Source organism: Engraulis encrasicolus, chromosome 13 (genome assembly GCF_034702125.1).
Source record: "Engraulis encrasicolus isolate BLACKSEA-1 chromosome 13, IST_EnEncr_1.0, whole genome shotgun sequence".
Classification (NCBI taxonomy): domain Eukaryota; kingdom Metazoa; phylum Chordata; class Actinopteri; order Clupeiformes; family Engraulidae; genus Engraulis; species Engraulis encrasicolus.
Window position 1 is genome coordinate 24,450,077 of NC_085869.1, and position 20,315 is coordinate 24,470,391.

At 41.9% G+C, this 20,315-nt stretch overlaps 2 protein-coding genes across 10 annotated transcripts in view; both read right to left on the reverse strand.

The window, feature by feature from the left end:
* Nucleotides 1–1,214: 1,214 nt before the first annotated feature.
* On the reverse strand, nt 1,215–8,277 carry prmt2 (protein arginine methyltransferase 2). The gene is made up of 9 exons (XM_063214518.1): nt 8,028–8,277; nt 7,689–7,880; nt 7,267–7,428; nt 6,427–6,591; nt 4,166–4,341; nt 3,165–3,294; nt 2,754–2,890; nt 2,102–2,303; nt 1,215–1,749 (listed from the first exon to the last, which is right to left on the reverse strand). Exons 1-9 carry the CDS (start codon nt 8,112–8,114, stop codon nt 1,717–1,719), a joined length of 1,284 nt encoding a protein of 427 aa, XP_063070588.1. The 5' UTR covers nt 8,115–8,277; the 3' UTR covers nt 1,215–1,716.
* Nucleotides 8,278–13,386: 5,109 nt separating this feature from the next.
* The window catches only part of LOC134460913 (UDP-glucuronosyltransferase-like), a 49,006-nt gene continuing 42,077 nt past the window's right edge, over nt 13,387–20,315 (reverse strand). For all 9 annotated transcript variants that reach the window (XM_063213534.1, XM_063213540.1, XM_063213536.1 and 6 more), the window contains exons 2-5: nt 18,071–18,202; nt 16,665–16,752; nt 15,558–15,777; nt 13,387–15,056 (exon numbers count right to left, since the gene is read on the reverse strand). In XM_063213534.1, coding sequence (XP_063069604.1) covers nt 14,762–15,056; nt 15,558–15,777; nt 16,665–16,752; nt 18,071–18,202 — 735 coding nt within the window. In that variant the 3' untranslated portion in view covers nt 13,387–14,761. The remainder of the gene's footprint in view (nt 15,057–15,557; nt 15,778–16,664; nt 16,753–18,070; nt 18,203–20,315) is intronic.

A 20,315-nucleotide genomic window follows, 5' to 3' on the forward strand; every position in this document is an offset into this window, starting at 1 on the left:
AAAACGCTTAACAAGGTCACTGGTGGATTTTTGCAGCTACACAAATCAGGGAATGCCCACAGTTTTTGCTTAACTGGCCTGCCTGAACAAACAGGCCCAACAAAATGTCCTTTCTATGAAAACCTAGTCTATGTGCCCTATCTTTATTTGCGATGCAAGAAAGTAAACTGTAGGCCTACAGTGACAATTCAACTCTATATAGATCCTGAGTATGAATGATTCAATATAGTGTCAAATTAAACGTTTACTGTGCTAAGTACAACCATCTAGGTGTTGAATTAACACTGCAAACCCAATGGGATCGTATGATCAGAATAGGGTTAAATTCAAGGTATTTCCACAACTAGTCCCCTTTAAGTGAACCAAAATCAGTCCTCTTTAAGTGGACCAAAAGGGGTCAGCCCACAGCCCATTGGTCCCACATTACAAATACATTTTTCTTTTTAAAGTTTTATGCCAATTGCTCCCACACAGGTGAATATCTTGTTGTATTATTATTGTTGGTGTTTACTGCCTTAGGTTTAGGCATTTATGCACTGCGGTTATGGTTAAGGAAAGGTTTTGGTAAGTCCATTTCTACGTGCTCTGTGTAGAGCATGGTTAGAGGTCATTACATTGTAGAAGTATTACCGGATATTGCTGGTGCTTACTGACTTGGGTTTAAGCATGATTCCAATGAGGTCAACTTTTAGGTTAAGGTTTTGGGTAGAACAATTGGGCTGCGAAACCATTGAGCCTACATTTTTGTCACTTGTCCCGTGCCCAGGGACAGAGAGGGCCCCCATAATTGCGTTCTCATTACATTGTATGTAAAGGGAGGGGGACCCTTTCAGATGACTTTGTCCTGGGCCTGACCAAAGCTGTCAGTGGCCCTGCTTGCACATGGCTGGGAAGCCATTCAAGTGTGGGGAGCGTCAACAATCTAAGGGTAGCCATGTAATAACATTGTGACTATGCCTATGCGAAAGTAAAATCTGCATTCATTACATACAATAATTTCATTCAATGTCTCCAGCAGCAAAGTGAGTAGTTGGTGATCATGGGTAATTTATGTTGTGAGAGCCCATTTTTGATTCACCCAACTCCCTACACCATACTAACAAGCAAACACACTTTCTGAAAGCCTGTTGCGCATAATCTCAGTAAATTGTAAAATGCATAAAAGTTCTTTAATTGTTAATACACACAACCACGTTGATCTCGTTTCCAATATGTAAAATACTAGTCATTTATTGACACCTTCAAAAACATGTTACAAAATTGTGTTACCAACAGTTCATAATGACAGAGAAGATAATGGCACTTGCAGAAAATGTTATAATACTGTAGAATGTTATTTCAGTGTACCTTTAATGTAATCCCAACCGTTTTCAGTGTGTTTGTCTTGGGTAAGCGGTTAGGGCGTCAGACTTGCAGCTCAAAGGGTGCCAGTTCGACTCCCGACCTGCCAGGTTGGTGGGGGGAGTAATTAACCAGTGCTCTCCCCCATCCTACTCCATGACTAAGGTACCCTGAGCATGGTACCGTCCTGCCGCACTGCTCCCTTTCGGGGGTCATTGGGGGCTGCCCCCTTGCATGGGTGAGGCATAAATGCAGTTTCATTGTGTGCAGTGTTCACTTGTTTGTGTGTGCTGTGTAGTGTTGTGTCACAATAACAATGGGAACTGAGGTTCCCAGTTGGTCTTTCTTTCTTTCTTTCTTTTAGCCTGGTGATGTTTATCTCCACATTGGAAAAGTCTTCGTTTGGACCTGACAATTCAAACAAATAAACAAATACAGGTTAAAAGATCAATCGATTGAATTTCACTCAAGGCCAATTCACAGTCAATACATGAATGAATGAAATTTCTTTAAAAGAACTGGCTTAACTTGAGATCAGACGGAATCAGACAATATTTTGCAGACTCACAACAATGAACAACAATCAAATCAGAAATTAAATGGCTGAAGTTTTTTTGCAACAAAGTATCGACAAAGACAAGACATTATGACAAGATTAAGACCTTTGGATGGCACATCTCATCAGATACCGTGTCACTCAACCCTATTCAACTTTGACCAATACCAGCCCATCCCATCATAAACCGCTGAGAAGGCTTGCCTGGCTTTGGGTGGAGTCGTCGTCGCTGCTGCTGCTGCTGCTGCTGCTGCTGCTGCTGCTGATGCTCCACTGAAAGGTGATGGTCAAATGGCGCCTCCATACAGGATTCCTGATGAAGACAACGGAGCCCCGGACGAGGTCTCCAGGGCGCACTGTGACGGCCGTGTCCAGCATGAACAGCGTCTGCTTCCAGTGAGTGGGCCTGGGGGTGGGGGAGAAGAAGCATGGTACTACTATGGACTACTATGATGTACTTACATGGAGTATTCTTGTGATATCTATATGTAGACTGGCATGGTTTGAGGAATATCTATGCCTAGTTTCATCACCACTGAAGCAAATATGTTGTCGCCAGTTTGGCTGCAATGGGCAAATGAGCTAATTTCAAATAGATAATATCGTCAGATAGATAACATCTCACACTGCACCTACTGGGTGCAGGCCATCAAACCTACTGTACCATACTTACTTATCCTCTTTGTCCCGGCTGGGACATGAGGCCGCAATTATGCACTGCCACTGAACCCTGTCTCGTGCTTTGGCCTGTGCTCCATCCCAGGACAGCCCCATCACTGTACCATAGGACCTCTAGAATCATTCTAAACATTCATGGTTAAGATATAACATACTGTATAAGCCCTGGATGACTTACGCAGAGTGAGGCCCGGTATCTAGGGTCAAGACTGCACCATTCCCTTCTACACCATAGAACCCCACACTAAACCAGGCTGTGAAACCATGGAAAAATCCAGCTTTCTCAACGCTGAAGGAAAACTCCCCCTGTAGTCGCTGCATGAAAGATGAAAGAACTTCACAAAAAATATACAAATTGCTGCAATATAATATAGTAATAGTATAAAACATTTTTTAATGGTTATACACAGGGCCAACCGGCCAAATGCTGGTGAAATTTCAGTTTGGCTGGTAGAAGAATAACTTACTAGCCACTTTGACCCATTAGTGAGTGTGGGTTTGGCTAGTAAGATAAATATCTACAAAGTAATAGCCATTTTGTCTGGTGATGAAAAAGGTTACTATGATAAAAGGAAAACCCCAAACACACCTCTAGGTCAGACACTTGGAGCGTGTGCATGTTTAGTGTTATGACATCGCTTGGCGCACAAAGGCAATCCTGAGGTTGAAGATCGTAGCTAAACTTGGGCCTGGAGAAGAACTCCTGTCTTGCTAAAGGTCTGTGGATCAAGTGCACACAGAAAGATTAGAAATCAAGATCACTCCTTGAAGATTTATGGTGGGGGTCAACATAAGATCAAGTATGGCAGGCTTCACTCGGGTCTCTTGATTAATTGATTGATTAAGGGTGCTGCGCTGGCCCAAATGAAATACTTAGAATCAAAGAGAAGGGGGCGCACCTTGCATCAAACTGTTTCCATTATTTTTGTGCACAGACGTGTTTCGGCGTGTGCCTTCATCAGGTTGCACACTGAGGAAGGCACACGCCGAAACGTGTCTGTGCACACAAATAAATAAAACAGTTTGATGTAAGGGGGGCATCATTAGGAATTCACATTGACAGTAAATAGACTGTCAATGGGAATTCATCATTAACCTCAAAACATACGCCACAGCTCCTGTCTCAACAGTTACAATGAGTTGGAATTCAAAGATTCAAAAAAATATTGCCATGTCACTTAAGCTGACAGGCATTTGTCCCAACAGCAAAAACATGATACAATGGGCCATGAACACAATAGAGACCATACTTTGGCCTAGCATACAATATTGGTAATTAAAAAAGCACCCCTCCCTTATAAAATATAATTTAGTATAATGTAATACAACATAATATAACTTTCTTTTACAAACACCTAATTACTGTGTATTTTCTGGGTAGCAACACGGTAACATAGATACCTATGGTAGGTACCTAACAGATAAAAAGATAACTACAAAGTAAATACTAAGTAACTGCCTCTCTGTTACCCTGTTATTACCCAGAAAATGCACAGTAATCAGGGGACTGTAAAAGAATGTACTACCTGTAATATGAAACAATGTAACACAATATAATATCATGTCCATCATGCTGGAACTGTGTCTTACTTGAGGCAAGAGAAGTCCAGACCGTAGGGGTTGTCCCAGAATCCCACTTTCTCGTTGAAGTAGTCGGTGGCCTCACAGGGTACCATGGTGATGGTGGCTCGCGTGGGCCACATCACTCCCCCCTCCTTCAGCCAACGGTCTCGAGCGTGCAGCACTGACTCTACCATGTACTCAAACTGACCAAAAAACAAAGCATGCTCATTCATCTCATTTGCAGTGGACAACATAGGCCTACTCATGGGGCCTATACTACAAAGCTAGTTCAGGATGATAAATCATCTAATACAAGAGCTTTTCTTAAGAAAGTGAGGACTGCAGGCTCTATTACATGATTTACCTCTTAACTTAACCTTAACTTATCCTGAACCAGCTTTGTAGTATAGGCCCATTGACAATAGTTGTGAAACAAAGTGTGAACAATAAGCAGTTTTGAGGGTTGATTAACTGCATAAATCTATGTGCACACCAAGAGCGACCTACGATACCTGAGCAGCGGCAGCCATTATTTCTCTACGGAGGGTCGCAAATAAAGCGTCCAAAGCGATTTGGCCAGGAGCCAAGCAACCAGAGCGAATTTCTACGATTTAAGTCAATCTAACATTATGGTAATGAGCTATGACGAGGTTCGGCAAAAAGCAATTGGAATGGTCATATATCCGAATGCTCCAGAGGTCAGAGCCGATAAAGGGACAGTTTGGTTAATTTCAAAATGCAGTTGTATTGCTCACGCTACCCTTGACTTGTCAGTACCTGGTGATGGCACATTTTTTGGCTCAGCCCTTTCCGAGATATGAGCAATTCTAATGGGGGCAGCGTTTGTTTACATTTTTAAAAAATGAAACATAGGCCAACTCCAAATATTTTCCCAAAAGGTACTGCTGTTTGCTAGTTGTCTGCTGATGTTTTATAACCTTTTGGATGTTTTTGGGAATAAATAAAAATGTTTTTTTGAAATGTAAACAAAGAGCTGCCCCCATTACAATGACCAGGATCTCGGAAACGGCTGAAGAAGAAGAAAAAAAAATCTCAGGCACTGACAAGTCCAGGGTAGTGTGAGCTTTGGAACTGCATGTTGAAATTGACCAAACTGTCCCTTTAAAGTTAAATCATACATGTCAATGTCACGTCCAGAGTAGGGATGGCGAAAATTAAAAAATATCTTAACCGGTTACTGAGACTCATTAACCGGTGGTTAACCGGTTAACCGGCAATCTTAAATGATATAACGTTCGCGTGCCTGATAGGCACAGCACTGAATTTTTAACATTTTATTTTTCACATAAGCCTTTCTTTTTGCTGCTCAGACAGGACCTGTCATGTCCAGCCAGTGGCGCCAGATGGAAAATGCTGAATTATCGTACCAAAACCTCAAAATTATAGTTTTTGGGGGCTTTTTGGGAGGAAATTATTATAATTTATTATTACCGGTTAACCGGTGGCAGAAAATTTAACCGGTTATCGTTGATCCGGTCGACTATCGGTTAACCGGTTACCGGTTAACATCCCTAGTCCAGAACGCATAAAGCGACTTCATGGCGAAACTTCCCTCAGCAACCTCAGCTACTCGGGTAGGGTCAGGTCGCTTTTGATGTACACACAGCTTAAGGGTCATTGATGCATTTAGAAGGAGATATCACGGTGGTAACCTGACTTGCGCCATCTGGTGGAGTTCAATGTGAGTGGCTGAAGTGGCACGTTAGTAAACATGAGGACAGGTGGTTAATCCAATCACATGCAAGGACTTTTTGATATGGAGCATCACTCGAAAAAGTGTCGGTTGGTATCGTGAAGACGAAGGTGAAACATACCAGCTGGCCAGAGTCAGGTTATCAGGGTGGCGCAACCACAGCTTAAGTCACTATTGTGTAATGTATCAACATGGATTAATTGTACAACATGTTTCCATGTACATGGAATGAATGTGTTTTGTATAGAATCCAACAAAAACACATTTATTATTATCTTTTTGTTGTATTATTTTTTGGGGCTCATTGGCCTTTCTTTTTGTCAGGACTGTGGATTAGAGACAGTAAATGAGTGGGGAGAGAGAGACGGGGAAGTATTGGCAAATGACCCAAGCCGGAATTGAACCCGCTGCTAAAAAAAACCTCTGCTGCTAAAAAAAATCCCCGTCAATGACCCATAGATGTTATTCGTGTCGTGTAGTATGGGTCTATTGATCAAGATCACCTACTGGAGAGTTCTACAAGTCATCAGCTTGTGAGTAGAATAAGAACATGTGCAGGGAGTAGAATTGATACCAAGAGGCAGTTTCCCATCCACTCAGAGACCAGCACATCCACTCTCTCTGGGAGCTCCAGTTCCTCCACACGGCCTCGGAAAACACGGACCACGCCTTCACAGCCGTTGTCTTTGACCAGCGTTTTCGTGTGTTCTGCCATGGCGCTTGCCTCCACTGCATAGACCTACGGTAGGCAGACAAGGATGATGGCATTGGTTTTTTTTTCAGGGATTTTTGCCTTTATTTGATAGGACAGTTGGAGATGGTGACAGGAAGCGAGTGGGAGAGAGAGAGATGAGGAAAGATCTGCAAATGACCCGAGCCGGAATCGAACCCGGGCCGCCGGCGCAGTAACCCAGTGCCCTACGGTTAGGCCACGGCAGGGCCGGCATTGGTTCATGCCATAATTCACTGCTAAATATTCTTCCTTGTGACATAAACATGAAAAGGAGATGTGGATTTACACCATACTGCTGAATTGATAATCAGGGAACACAGAAAACACTCATTATTACTGTCTGTACGGCTTACTACTGTTGTATTTTAGCGCATAACCACAAGACAATTCAACAAGAGCAACCTAAGTTTACCTGGCCAATGCTAGATGCCTGTGAGGTTAGGTTATTACTCATGAACAGGTATTGCACAATGACCTTGTCTGTTTGTTTGCCCATGTCGTGTGCATGCGTGTGTGTGTGTGTGTGTGTGTGTGTGTGTGTGTGTGTGTGTGTGTGTGTGTGTGTGTGTGTGTGTGTGTGTGTGTGTGTGTGTGTGTGTGTAACCCACTTAACTCCGGAGGGACAGGTATGAAGACAGATATACAGCATGGCAGTGCAGTCAGTGTTGGGTGTTGTATTACCGCTTCAGGTTCTGCTAGAGTGGCGCAGAAAAGGCTGATGACCCCCGTGCCACAGCCCAGGTCCAGGACCACTCTCCCCTTCAGAGCTTCACGGTTGCGGAGGATGACTTGCCTGTATGTCTCTGTGCGTGGCTTATCCGCCAACATCTCCAGATGAAGTTTCTGTCACAGAAAGAAAAACTATTTGTGGGTGGGCATCATGGGTGTAATTTTAGGTGTAGATGGTGGGGGTCATGTCCATACCATCTTCGAGATAAACCTAGCTTGTCCCCACCACCTTTCCCACAAATATAATGCAAAAATAGTGAACCTGGACAATTAATGTCCCTTCCACTTTCCAAACCAAACCTACACCTTTGCGTCAATGAACACTTCTCATTCAACAAAGTGTTAACGTGGTGGACTAGTTCAGTTCTTCTCACCAGTGTTCCATAGCTTCCAAAGTATTCTTCATCCTGCCAAGCGTCCTCCTCCTCGTTTTCTACTGCGTGTCCATTCTCTGGTTGCAGGTAGCTGGAGGGAACATATCCAAAACTTCCTCGCAACTCTGCCCACCACCAGTCCGATGATATCCTTTCGTGCACCATCAATTTATCGCCAGCAGAAAAACTTAACTAGAATCAAAGGCGAGTTTGGACAATAGGAGTTTGGTGAAGAGCTAAGCCTATACACAAATGCAGTTCAGAAAATGAAAGATTAAGATAAAATGTCAAAGACTTGACTACGAACATGCATGCCAAGAGTTGATGCCCTAGGCCTACCTGATTACCACCATTAGCAGAAAAATCTGCCACACAAACGAACTCTTCGGAGGTGTCATCCTCGCTGTTACTTCTTTCTTGCAACATTGTTGCAAAGGTTGCAACAGTGTAATTCTGTAGCCAACAAAACCGTTGGTGTTAAAGTGTGATCACTGCATGATTTTAGTCTCTAGTCACATAGTTTCAACTTTTAATAGGATTTGCGTGCGGATTCTCTTTGCATGCAACTTCAGACGGCTTCTTATGCCGATGCGAGACTCGTGTCTTTTAAGCCATTGATGTGCGCAGCTATTCTGGACTTTACGGTCCCATTCACTTCAATTCATTTTTTTGCCGTTTTACATATTTCGGACCGTGCGGACGCCGCTGTACTCGTGCGAGGAAAACAGCAATTGTCTCGGGTGCTAAACATGGTCATGGAACGGCTTGCTTAACCAGAATGGTGTGTGTTGTGTCATTTCGAAGATAATTAAAGAAAATCTTATTACAATGGGATTTCTCATAGGCATGGTTTTGCATGTCTCTTATCTCTTTTCATGTTGACTGAGCTATCACCGTTACAAGTTTACAAGGTGCACAGCGCACATATGTATGCATACAAAAAGGAAGAATATATTTCACAATGTAATTCTGCAAATAATTCACTTCAAAGTTAAGTGTTATTACATAGGCACCATGGCCATCAATATGTGTGTAAGAACAAGTGAAAAAACAAATCGGTCAGTTTGTCAAAGAGGAGATGGTAGATATGCGCAACATAGTACAAAGTATGCATCACACCATGCTTCTGAATGATATGAAGGAAAAATACTGACGGCACATAGCCTACGTCTCTTTCCTCAATAATGCACATGCCACATATCACTCAAGCAACATTATCTTCATTAGCTAATGTGGCCACAGGGGGGCGATATTGTAGGGCACGCTGAGACATTCGGATTCAATTTAACTCACCATTAGGCTATATAACAAAGGTTGCATTATAGGCTAGGCCAGTGATTCCCAACCTATGGGTCGCCAAAGATCCACAGGGGGTCGCGAAGCCCTCTTGAGTTTAAGGGGTTTCATTTTAATACCATATGTAGCCCATGTTGAATAAATGACAAATGCATAGAAGCAACACAATTTAAGTGCTACATTAAACATTTATTCTGTTTTTGAACAAAGACGAATTGAGGAATAAAATGATGACTAAAATGAGTTTTCGTAGGAGACAGAGCGTATCGAGTGACTTCCTCTCATGCGGGCGCTGGATGGGTCACCAAACCTTACAATAGTAAAAACATGGGTCCCTGAAGAAAAAGGTTGGGAACCACTGGGCTAGGCTACTACATATAGTCCATTAATTGGCAAACAATTCCATGTTTGTTTTCTATTGTAATGGAATTGCTACATTCAAGAAGTTTCCAATCTCTTCCACCTCATCTGTCTTTTTCATGTTTGTAAGGCAAAGAATTGACAAACGAAATCTTAAAGGGACAGTTTGGTCAATTTCAACATGCAGTTGTATTGCTCACGGCTACCCTTGACTTGTCAGTACCTGGTGATGCCACATTTTTCGGCTCAGCCCTTTCCGAGATATGAGCAATTCTAATGGGGGCAAGCGTTTTGTTTACATTTTAAAAAAATAAAACATAGGGCAACTCCAAATATTTTCCCAAAAGGTACTGCTGTTTGCTAGTTGTCTGCTGATGTTTTATAACCTTTTGGATGTTTTTGGGAATAAATAAAATGTTTTTTGAAATGTAAACAAAGAGCTGCCCCCATTACAATGACCAGGATCGGCTGAAGAAAGAAAAAAAAATCTCAGGCACTGACAAGTCCAGGGTAGTGTGAGCATTACAACTGCATGTTGAAATTGACCAAACTGTCCCTTTAACATGTACTGCATGTTTTAGATGGGCCCATGTACAAAGTACTTCAATTCTGTCGGTAGGTGCACATCAAGGGTCTGTGAGAAAGGGTGCTTGCGCTGCTGACCAATGTGTAAATGTTCCATTACATCCTATAGGCCTACATATGATGGCTACAAGAATTTCCTGCAATGTGTTGTGTTGTTTTGAAGAAAATTGAATAAAATCTTATTATAGTGGGATGTCATTTGCATGATTGGGACAGCTTTCATATCTCTTAGCATGTTCACTGCGTCATCACCATTTCATCTTACAATGTGCAGAATGATCAGAACTTTCTGTAATTCTGAAAATAAGTAACTCTGAAGTTTACAGATCATACCACATATGTATAAGTAGTGCAAATTGAGAATGATTAATTTCTCAAAGCAGACACTGTGGATGAATGTAGATCATAATACACATATGTGTCGCTATGTGCTCCTGAAAGATATGCTGAAGACATACTTGAAGGCACAAATATTTATTTCCCAATAAGCCTTATAATGTAGGCCTATATCAGGAGTGAGGTTACATACACGTGAGTAAAAGTTGGAATGCTGAGTGGCCTTGAACCCACAACTTATGGTATGGACAGCATGACTCATCCACTAAGCTACCACAGTTTCATAAGAAATGTTAAGACCAGAAAGATATGTCGTCGTTGTGCATTTTTAACACAATAAATCATATAAAAATATTTTCCCTGCACCATTACCTCATTGTCTGAAGTATGATGAAGAAATGATTGTAGGCCTATATGATTTTTTAGTGCTGTGATAATGTGCACAACAAGAAGTTTTCTGGTCAAACAAATTCTACTGAAACTGTGGCAGCTNAGTGGATGGAGTCATGCTACCATTCCACAGGTTGTGGGTTCAAGGCCCATCAAAGGACAATTTTTACACTCGTGTATGTTACCTCACTTCTGATAGGCCATGATAGTCTAATTCAGTAAATAGATATTTTGTGCGTACAGTATTTCTTCAGCATACAAACTCATGAGCATATTTCGATGAATACTGTGTATTATGGTGCATATCTACCGTCTCCTCTTTGACAAACTGACCGATTTGTTTTTTTCACTTGTTTCTTACACACATATTGATGACCATGGTGCCTATGTAATAACACTTAACTTTGAAGTGAATTATTTGCAGAATTACACTGTGAAATGTATTCTTCCTTTTTGTATGCATACATATGTGCGCTGGGCACCTTGTAAACTTGTAACGGTGATCGCTCAGTCAACATGAAAAGAGATAAGAGACATGCAAAACCATGCCTATGAGAAATCCCATTGTAATAAGATTTTCTTTAATTATCTTCGAAATAACACAACACACACCATTCTGGTTAAGGAAGCCGTTCCATGACCATGTTTAGCACCCGAGACAATTGTTGTTTTCCTCGCACGAGTACAGCGGCGTCCGCACGGTCCGAAATATGTAAAACGCCAAAAAAATGAATTGAAGTGAATGGGACCGTAAAGTCCAGAATAGCTGCGCACATCAATGGCTGAAAAGACACGAGTCGATGCGAGGGAAGATGCGAGGCCCTACACTACACCATTGACATGAGTTCAATAGTCTACTCTACATGTAAAAGAGAACCGATACTAATGTGGTGTTATATTTTACGCACAGCTACTTAAAATACAACGAGTAGGCCTAACAACGAAATATGGTTCAGAGTGGGCTGGACAGCTTCGGCTTTCCACAGAGGAAAAATAACTTCCGCATGATCATAAACAACAGGTCCATGGGTAATGTAGTCACATCCAACGAAGTGTCACTAGATAGGCCTACGATCTAAATCTTTGGTGTTACCATGAACGTTTAGTTCTGAGATTCAGCTTTATTTCACAGAAACCATTGGAGATTAATGGTCTAGTTTTGTGCAAAGGGGCAAAGTCTAAACTTTTAATTAGCATGAAACTATTTTAAGACTTTGCCAGACTATCCTTAGGCCTACAACTCCAGAATATAACCAACTTTCTTTTATTGTCAGGTTTTTGTTGAGTTCCGGTTTGTTTGTTTTTAATTGTGTCTGACTGTGTCTAGTAGGCTACAGTGTCTTGATCTGTATTTTAGTTTGAATTTGACCACAAGATGGCGTCCTTGTACAGTAGTTGTCTTTAGAAGTGAACCCAGTGTTTCAACCAGCCCAGAGAGGCCAGTGTGAAATTGTTTCAAGTGAGAAGAAATCCGCACTCACAAACTACGTCTCATTATTTATTTATATTACCACCATGTCCAAAAAGCAAACTTTTAGCCTTCATCAACGCGTTTCGGCTAACAAGCCTTCATCAGTGCTCCACGCACTGATGAAGGCTTGTTAGCCGAAACGCGTTGATGAAGGCTAACAACTGATGAAGGCTTGTTAGCCGAAACGCGTTTGCTTTTTGGACATGGTGGTAATATAAATAAATAATGAGACGCAGTTTGTGAGTGCGGATTTCTTCTTCCTTAAGTTGACGCTTTTTATCTCGCACCCAAAAGCTTTTCGGTTTTCCAAGAAGTTGAGCGCGTCCTCTGCCAATAAATTGTTTCAAGTGTTCTCTATCAAGGCAGGGGTCAATGTAGCCTATATCTCATCAGGGAAATACACTTTTCTGGAATTTCTTGTTTTTAGCATGATGAACTCACAATATCTAATGGCACACTTCTCATTCTTGGCGTGTTTAAAAAAAGGGAAGGGAAATGTAACTCAATGGCCATGTAAATAAGTTACAATGAAATGCGATGCAATCACTGATGATGTTAATAGATTCTGCCAGAGGATTAGGCCTACTTGGGCTTACCCCTACTCCTGTATGGGGCTGGGAACTGCTAAAACCTCATACAATAGGCCTATGTATCACGATACAGGGGTCACAATACGATACATATGGCGAAACATGTAATACGATACACATTTCGATTTTCTATTGGTGGTAGTGAATGCCAGAGTGCCATACAAATGCAACGCAATACTCCCCTTTGAGCTCATTAACAGTGTTAAATTAAAAATGAAAATATGTAGCCCCTTGCCAGACACCGTCCTGCCACTGGGACATTGTAATAGTCACTGAAAAACCTTAACTACCATAATATTACACCACTATTACTACAGGGCCTTCAGTAATAATACATTACGACTTAGTCATTGCCATTCCGGTAACAGCTAATTTATAACAGGTAAAGGGTTCATGTCTATTAATACATGTCACCTCTAAATAAGGGTAAGATTCTTACATAAGAGAAAATGTGTTAATTTCTTTCAACTGACTGGGCTGGGTATAAAAAAAACGCTAGCTAATAAGGATCAGAAAGAATACAAGGGACATGATACAGTGTGTGTATTGTGAAGAGGCCAAAACGATATATTGCGCTATGCGGTGTTGAACACACACATACTCCTGCAGCTCAGATCCAGGTCAACTCGCTAGTGGCGTGGTGTTGCTGAGGATGATTCAACACCACATCTAACACAAACAACATTTATTGATGCATGAGAAACATTGTCAAGTGCTAAAGGGATGAACAGGTGCAACCCTTACTTGACTATGCACATATACACAAAAACCCACCAATACATTGGTCAGTGGTGAGTCTTTTTCTTTCAACATTCTGTCACACCAAGAGAGGCAGAAGGCCTGTGTGCACTGCAGTGCATGAGTGTAAAAGTAATCTCAGCGTTAGATCTAGGCTTATTCGATCCAAATCATACACAAACCAAACGTTTCCATGGATTTATAGCACCTTAAATCACCTCTCTTGGTCTCATATTCAGTCATTACTATAACAATGACATAAATCACTTTATTTTAAATGACGGTTCTTTACATTTTAGTATAAAAGACATTTGATAACATTAAAATGTCAAAAATACTGTAAAACTAATTTAAACAATCCACTGTGGAGACAGATCTGACACTGATGACTGTTAGCTGCGTGTAAATAAACAAGTAGAGGAGGACAAACTTCAGAAAAAGTCTTGCTATGTAACTAGCCTGATAAACCAGCCTAAATGTGAGACTGGATGTGTAATTTCGGTGTCCAGCAGGTGGCGATGGATTACTAGGCTAGCTATGTACGTCGTGTACTCATTTTGACTGAGTTGTGGTGGACACAGGTGATTTTACTGCTTAGCTCACTTACTCAGGATCGGATGGAGGAGTGGAATGGCTGAAACAGGTAGGCTATGTGGCAGGATTTAACCTTGCTGAAACTCAGATAGCTTCCTTTAACAAGAGGTTGATGTACTCGATAATGCAGTAATATGATGTACTGTTACGTAACATAATGTATGTTTACTGGCTTGGTTATTGAAACGAAACTTAATGCAGGGTTACAGTTACCATTACCCACTGTAGTAAAATGAATGTTGATTTGTATGACTTTAAAGCACAACATTAACTGATATCCAGAATTGCCCCCACATTATAGGCATATGGTCACAGCTAGGCTCAAATGTCTCCAATTGCCACTGTCATACAGTGGTCCCCAACTCAAGCAGAGGCAGCTGTGAGCTTCCCATAGATTCCAATACTAAATGACTTATGCAGCCTTTCAATCATCTTTCCTTTTCCCCTTGTTTAAACAAATTCAAGTTTTCCTTGACTGTGTAAAAATTTAAGGTGTGTAGTTCAAACATGCTGTAGTGTTATCTGAATAGGATATTAAGAGTCATTTATCTAAGCATGATAGAAAAAAAACATTTTACAATAATGACATAATTTGGAAGTACAATAGTTTTTTTTCCTTGCACATCAGTCTGTCTCCCCTACCAATGTTAATTACTCCCATCACCCGCCCAAATAAAACCCACAGCCAGGCTCCTCCCATGATCTAATTGCTTTTACTGCTTCTTTTGTTTAGTGTTCTTTTTGTCCTCCGTCTTCCTTGTGCACTTCTTAAAACAGAACGCACAGCATTTCAAGGTGGCGAGAAGGAAAGTCAGTGCGATGGCGAGGAGGAAGGCCATGACGTCCAGGCTGTGGTACTGGACCCAGTTGAGCTCGTGAGCGGCGGGCCGCAGGTGCTCCGCCCCCTTGTGCCTCATCACAAACTCGGTCCAGAAGACGGCCAGGTCCAGGGGCTCGATGGGACGGTCGTTGTGCACGGCTGAAAGCTTCTCCATTTTTTCCTTGTAGCTGGGGAATTATTAAAGGAGACAGGGATTGTGTGAGTCTTGACTTCATACAGTACAATTGAACAGAGAAGAACGAATAGAATGGACGAATAGAACAGCGTTATTATTGTCACTATACATTGTACAATGAGATGTCAAGATGGATCCGAAATGTGGAAACAGTGCAATATACAAATACATAATGTGGGCTACTATAAAAAACTACTATATAATTACTAGATGAAGTCACAGGCAGAAACCCTGTATCTTGTAACTTTTCCTTGTTTTGTACTTGTTAATTTATAAATCACTATTTTCTAAATAAATAATGATTTCAACATTAAATTTGGTTATGAAATAATTTATCATACACATATACTCATAGAGAGTAGAACGGATTTATATTTTATAATGAAGAACAACATTAAAAAAAAAAAATAGTGGAGATACGAGGTTTCTGCTGGACGACGATACATTCTTAATGTTTCTGAAAATAGATGCTTAATTCACAAATGAATCTTGCCTCTTGTCGTTGATGACTTTGTTAAGAGCTGTCAAGAGCTTTTCTGAGGTGACGTCGGTGATGCTCAAAGCCTCTGCAACTCCACGTGACACCATGCGTTGGGCGTTGTCGGGTTGGTCACCGAACAATGGTAGCATCACCATTGGCACCCCATGGCATATGCCCTCATAGATACCGTGGGATCCTCCGTGAGTAATGAAAGCCCTGACCTTTGGATGACCTGGAAGGACATACATACAGCATGTGGTTGATTAATGATGACACATATAGGCCGCGTTCGTGATGGTGCAATGGTGCCTCTGCTGGGAGCCCTATCTCACGCCTTTCGTAAAGTCTTCACGAAAAAAAGAGTAATTTTCATGGTGCATTCACGTTATTGCCCGCCTTTCCTAAAGTCTTCACGAAAATAATAGATTAATTTTCACGCTGCCTATTCACTTGAATTGCCCCACTGCTGCTATGGTTATCCAAACGTCTGCAGGGGCGGGGAGGGGGTGCTGACAGAACACTGCTGATACACTCTGGACTCGCCCTTTCGGTACTTACGCCTTATGTCCCCTAAACCTAAACCTAAACCTAAACCTAACCCTAACCTTAACCCTACTTAACCCTAAACCTAACCCTAACCTTAACCCTAACCTTGACCCTAAATTGCTTGTTTGAAATGTTTGATTACCATGTGACGGTAGGCTACCGAAAGGGCATCAAACTAGTGGGTCGCTAGGCAACAGTCGGGCAATTCAAGTGAATAGGCAGCGTGAAAATTAATCTATTATTTTCGTGAAGACTTTACGAAAGGCGGGCAATAACGTGAATGCACCACGAAAATTACTCTATTTTTTCGTGAAGACTTTACGAAAGGAGTGAGATACGGTTGCTGCTGGACAGCACCCATTCTAAATGCACTAAAATGGCAAAGTGTGCTTGCACGCTGCCCAGCAAAAGCAGCACTGCACCATCACGAACGCGGCCAATGATTGAGGGAAACATAAACCATATCATCAAAAAATATATATATATGTCAACAATTGATACTGTGATGTTCACATTGTGTTAAGAAAACTAAAACACATTTTCCAACAATGAATACAGATGCAAATTGCTTACCTAAAAGATCATTTTGAGGCAACCACTTCATGAGTTTGACATTTTTCGGGGCATTCTCAGGGACGGGTCCTGTGTACCTCCATACAACCTTGAGAAAGAGAGAGAACATAGTCTGTGAAGATACTTTTAACATCATCCACCAAATGGCCACTGTGATGCCGTGGCTGGCCACCACGTCATCACGGCGCTACGAGTGAGCCGTAATTCCATGTGAGGGACCCGCAGGATTGGTGACCCTGGTGTGAGGGACCCCAGTGATGGGTGAAGCATTGATGACGGGGCACACTGGATGGGAGAAGCATGATGGGCAGTTGCGTGAGGAAACCATGAGTGTGTGAAGCGCTTCCCGAAGGGGAAGGCAGTGATGGAGTGACCATCACTAGGGTTGTGGGTGTGTTCTGACTAACATGCCAACGAGCCTGGCTCTTTGGTGTAGCAGTCAGAGCCCCGGTTTACTACCCCAGAAGGTCTGGGTTCGAGTCCCAGCTGGGCAACTCTACTCCCCTTCGCTACAAATGGTGTCAGAAGTGGGATGGTACCGTGAGGCCATCGGAAGCGTACCCATTGTGTGTGCGCCGTAATTCCATGTGAGGGACCCCCAGGATTGGTGACCCTGGTGTGAGGGACCCCAGTGATGGGTGAAGCATTGATGATGGGGCCCACTGGATGGGAGAAGCATGATGGGCAGTTGCGTGAGGGTCATCATGAGTGTGTGAAGCGCACGGGTGCGCTTCCCGAAGGGGAAGGCAGTGTGATGGAGTGACCATCATTAGGGTTGTGGGTGTGTTTTACTACCCCAGAAGGTCTGGGTTCGAGTCCCAGGTGGGCAACTCTACTCCCCTTCACTACAAATGGTGTCAGAAGTGGGATGGTACCGTGAGGCCATCGAAAGCGTACCCATTGTGTGTGAGCCGTAATTCCATGTGAGGGACACCCAGGATTGGTGACCCTGGTGTGAGGGACCCCAGTGATGGGTGAAGCATTGATGACGGGGCACACTGGATGGGAGAAGCATGATGGGCAGTTGCGTGAGGGACATCATGAGTGTGTGAAGCGGACAGGTGCGCTTCCCGAAGGGGAAGGCAGTGTGATAGAGTGACCATCACTAGGGTTGTGGGTGTGTTCTGACTAACATGCAAACGAGCCTGGCTCTTTGGTGTAGTGGTAAGATCCCCGGTTAACTACCCCAGAAGGTCTGGGTTCGAGTTCCAGCTGGGCAACTCTACTCCCCTTCGCTACAGCCACACTTTGGCAAAAATGTTGCTTTTGAGCAGTTACTATGCAGCTATGCAGTGGACTACAATGTAATAGTAACACACACACACACACACACACACACACACACACACACACACACACACACACACACACACACACACACACACACACACACACACTCCACTTACCCTCTGTGGAATTTGTCTGAAGGCCTCAAAGAACTCGTGGGCCTTTTTCTCTGGCATCTGAGACACCATGGATCCCAGCGTGAAGATCACAAAGCCAGCTTCACCAGAGCCACTCACAAACTCCTCCACCTCCTGAAATGGGAACACACAACACATTTTTTTAAAGCAAAAAAAGGGTTCATTGTGCTGTGCTGTACTTACAGTTTTTCTCGATTGCTTACACACAATTTCTGGTACTTCACACACAATTCTCGGAACATCTCACCCATTTCCCAACTCCCCTAACCAATGTCACTGAACACTAAACACAATTCCTACTTTACACTCACATTTCCGTTTTAAAACACACTCTTTTCAAACCACTACACACAATTCTCAGGATTACACACAATTTCCATGAAGAAAAACCCTGGTTGTGGCATTGAACACACTGTCATTCAAAATACTAAAATCAACTGCCATACTAAGTTCACTTCCTCATCACATGGGCAAACTCTCTTCATACCGGTTTACAATCTGAAATCATCACCCCATAAGGACACACATTGCATGTGATATTGATGAAAAATGAGTGGATGCAAGGAGAAAACACATTTGTTTAGTTTTTGAACTCAAAAATATGTTATACAAGACATCACTTTCATGTGGTTACCCAATATTTTACAATAAATTAGTGCAATTCTTTAAATGTCAGAAAAATATGTACAATTTATACACATCTGTGTACTCTGAGTCTAAAAACAATATTTCAGTATTTTACTACAAAAAAATACCCTTTTTAGTAAGTAGAACACTGAAGAAAATAAGTTTCTACTGTGTTTCAAGTTGAGTATAGAGTTTTACCTTGTGCATATTAGTGTTCAATGGTTCACATAAGAGTGTATTAAAATGACTGCTTGTGTGTCATTTGAGAACAAAATGACCTTTTTAGAAGAGAGTACATTGTTTTGAGACAAGACGAGCATTTTTCAGAGGTAGTGAGGAGTTTTGCCCGTTGTGTGTGAGGTTTGGAGATTTGTGTGTAGAGTTTTGAGAATTCGAGAACTGATTCCGAAAAATGTGTGTAAGCAATCGAGAAAAACTGTAATATAATAATGCGCTGTAAACCCCCATAAAGCACAAAAAATAAAGTACAGTATTTGGTCACCTATTTCACACCATGCCATAGTAAAATGTACGTATAGCCTGTAGACAGGGTTGAAGAAGAACACAATGATTTAATATTGTATTTACTAAGATGCCAGGTCCTCTTAGACATTTTGTAATCTCAATGACTTGCCCAAAACTGCAACTGGAAAAATATAAACGGCAGTCCAGCATTGACTGTTAAAAACAAAACATTTCTTAAGGGTAGAGCAGAAATTCAGTACAGAGAGGATATTTCCAGGAGAGAGCATCCTGCGAGCACTAAAATATAGTCTCTGTCTGATGAAACAACTGTAAAACAACATCACAAACACATGTACTACATGCACTGTATATAATACAAAATAAATCAAGATTAGGTAATTGACGTTTTCAAGCGAATCATTTTGCATTATTTATTTTTGTAGATTCCCCTTTAAAAAAAATATGTCTAAATTCACGAGTTAAATTCACACAGGAAATAGAGGGAGTATACCAGTCATGTCAGAGGACACAAAGGTCAGACCAGTGCACAAACATGCTACAGTCTGATCCTACAAATACTATGTGTATTGCGATGTGCACAGTTCACTTGGGAGAGTCAAGAGTACAGATGCTTATTAACGAGCTAGTTTATAGCTGGTCATAAATCCAACAGACACGTTCAACCACATCATGTTTTTGCAACAACTTTCTTATTGATTAGCCACAAGCTATATCATTCTGCAACCATGTTTTTGAAGTATTTCTGTGCCTCCGTTTATGCCTCTATCTGACAGTGACAGCGAAGAGATGACATGTAATGGCTCAGAGAGAAAGACAAGGCAGGATCAGGATATGACATCCGTCCAGAATCAATCCTGGGTCCCCATTGTTACAGTGTAGTGCAGTGATTCTCAAAGTGTGATCCGGGGACCACTAGTGGTCCGCGCCAGAGCTCAGGTGGTCCGTGAGGGGATTTCTACTTTTCCAAGATAAGCTAGCAGTAGGATATATTTGTAACATTTTCATGTTTTCAACACAATAAGACAGGCTTATCATGTGAATAAAAAGTAAGTGATCTGCATAAAAATTAGCAGTGTCAAATTAGCATCCATCAACTGACAATTTAGTTGACAGG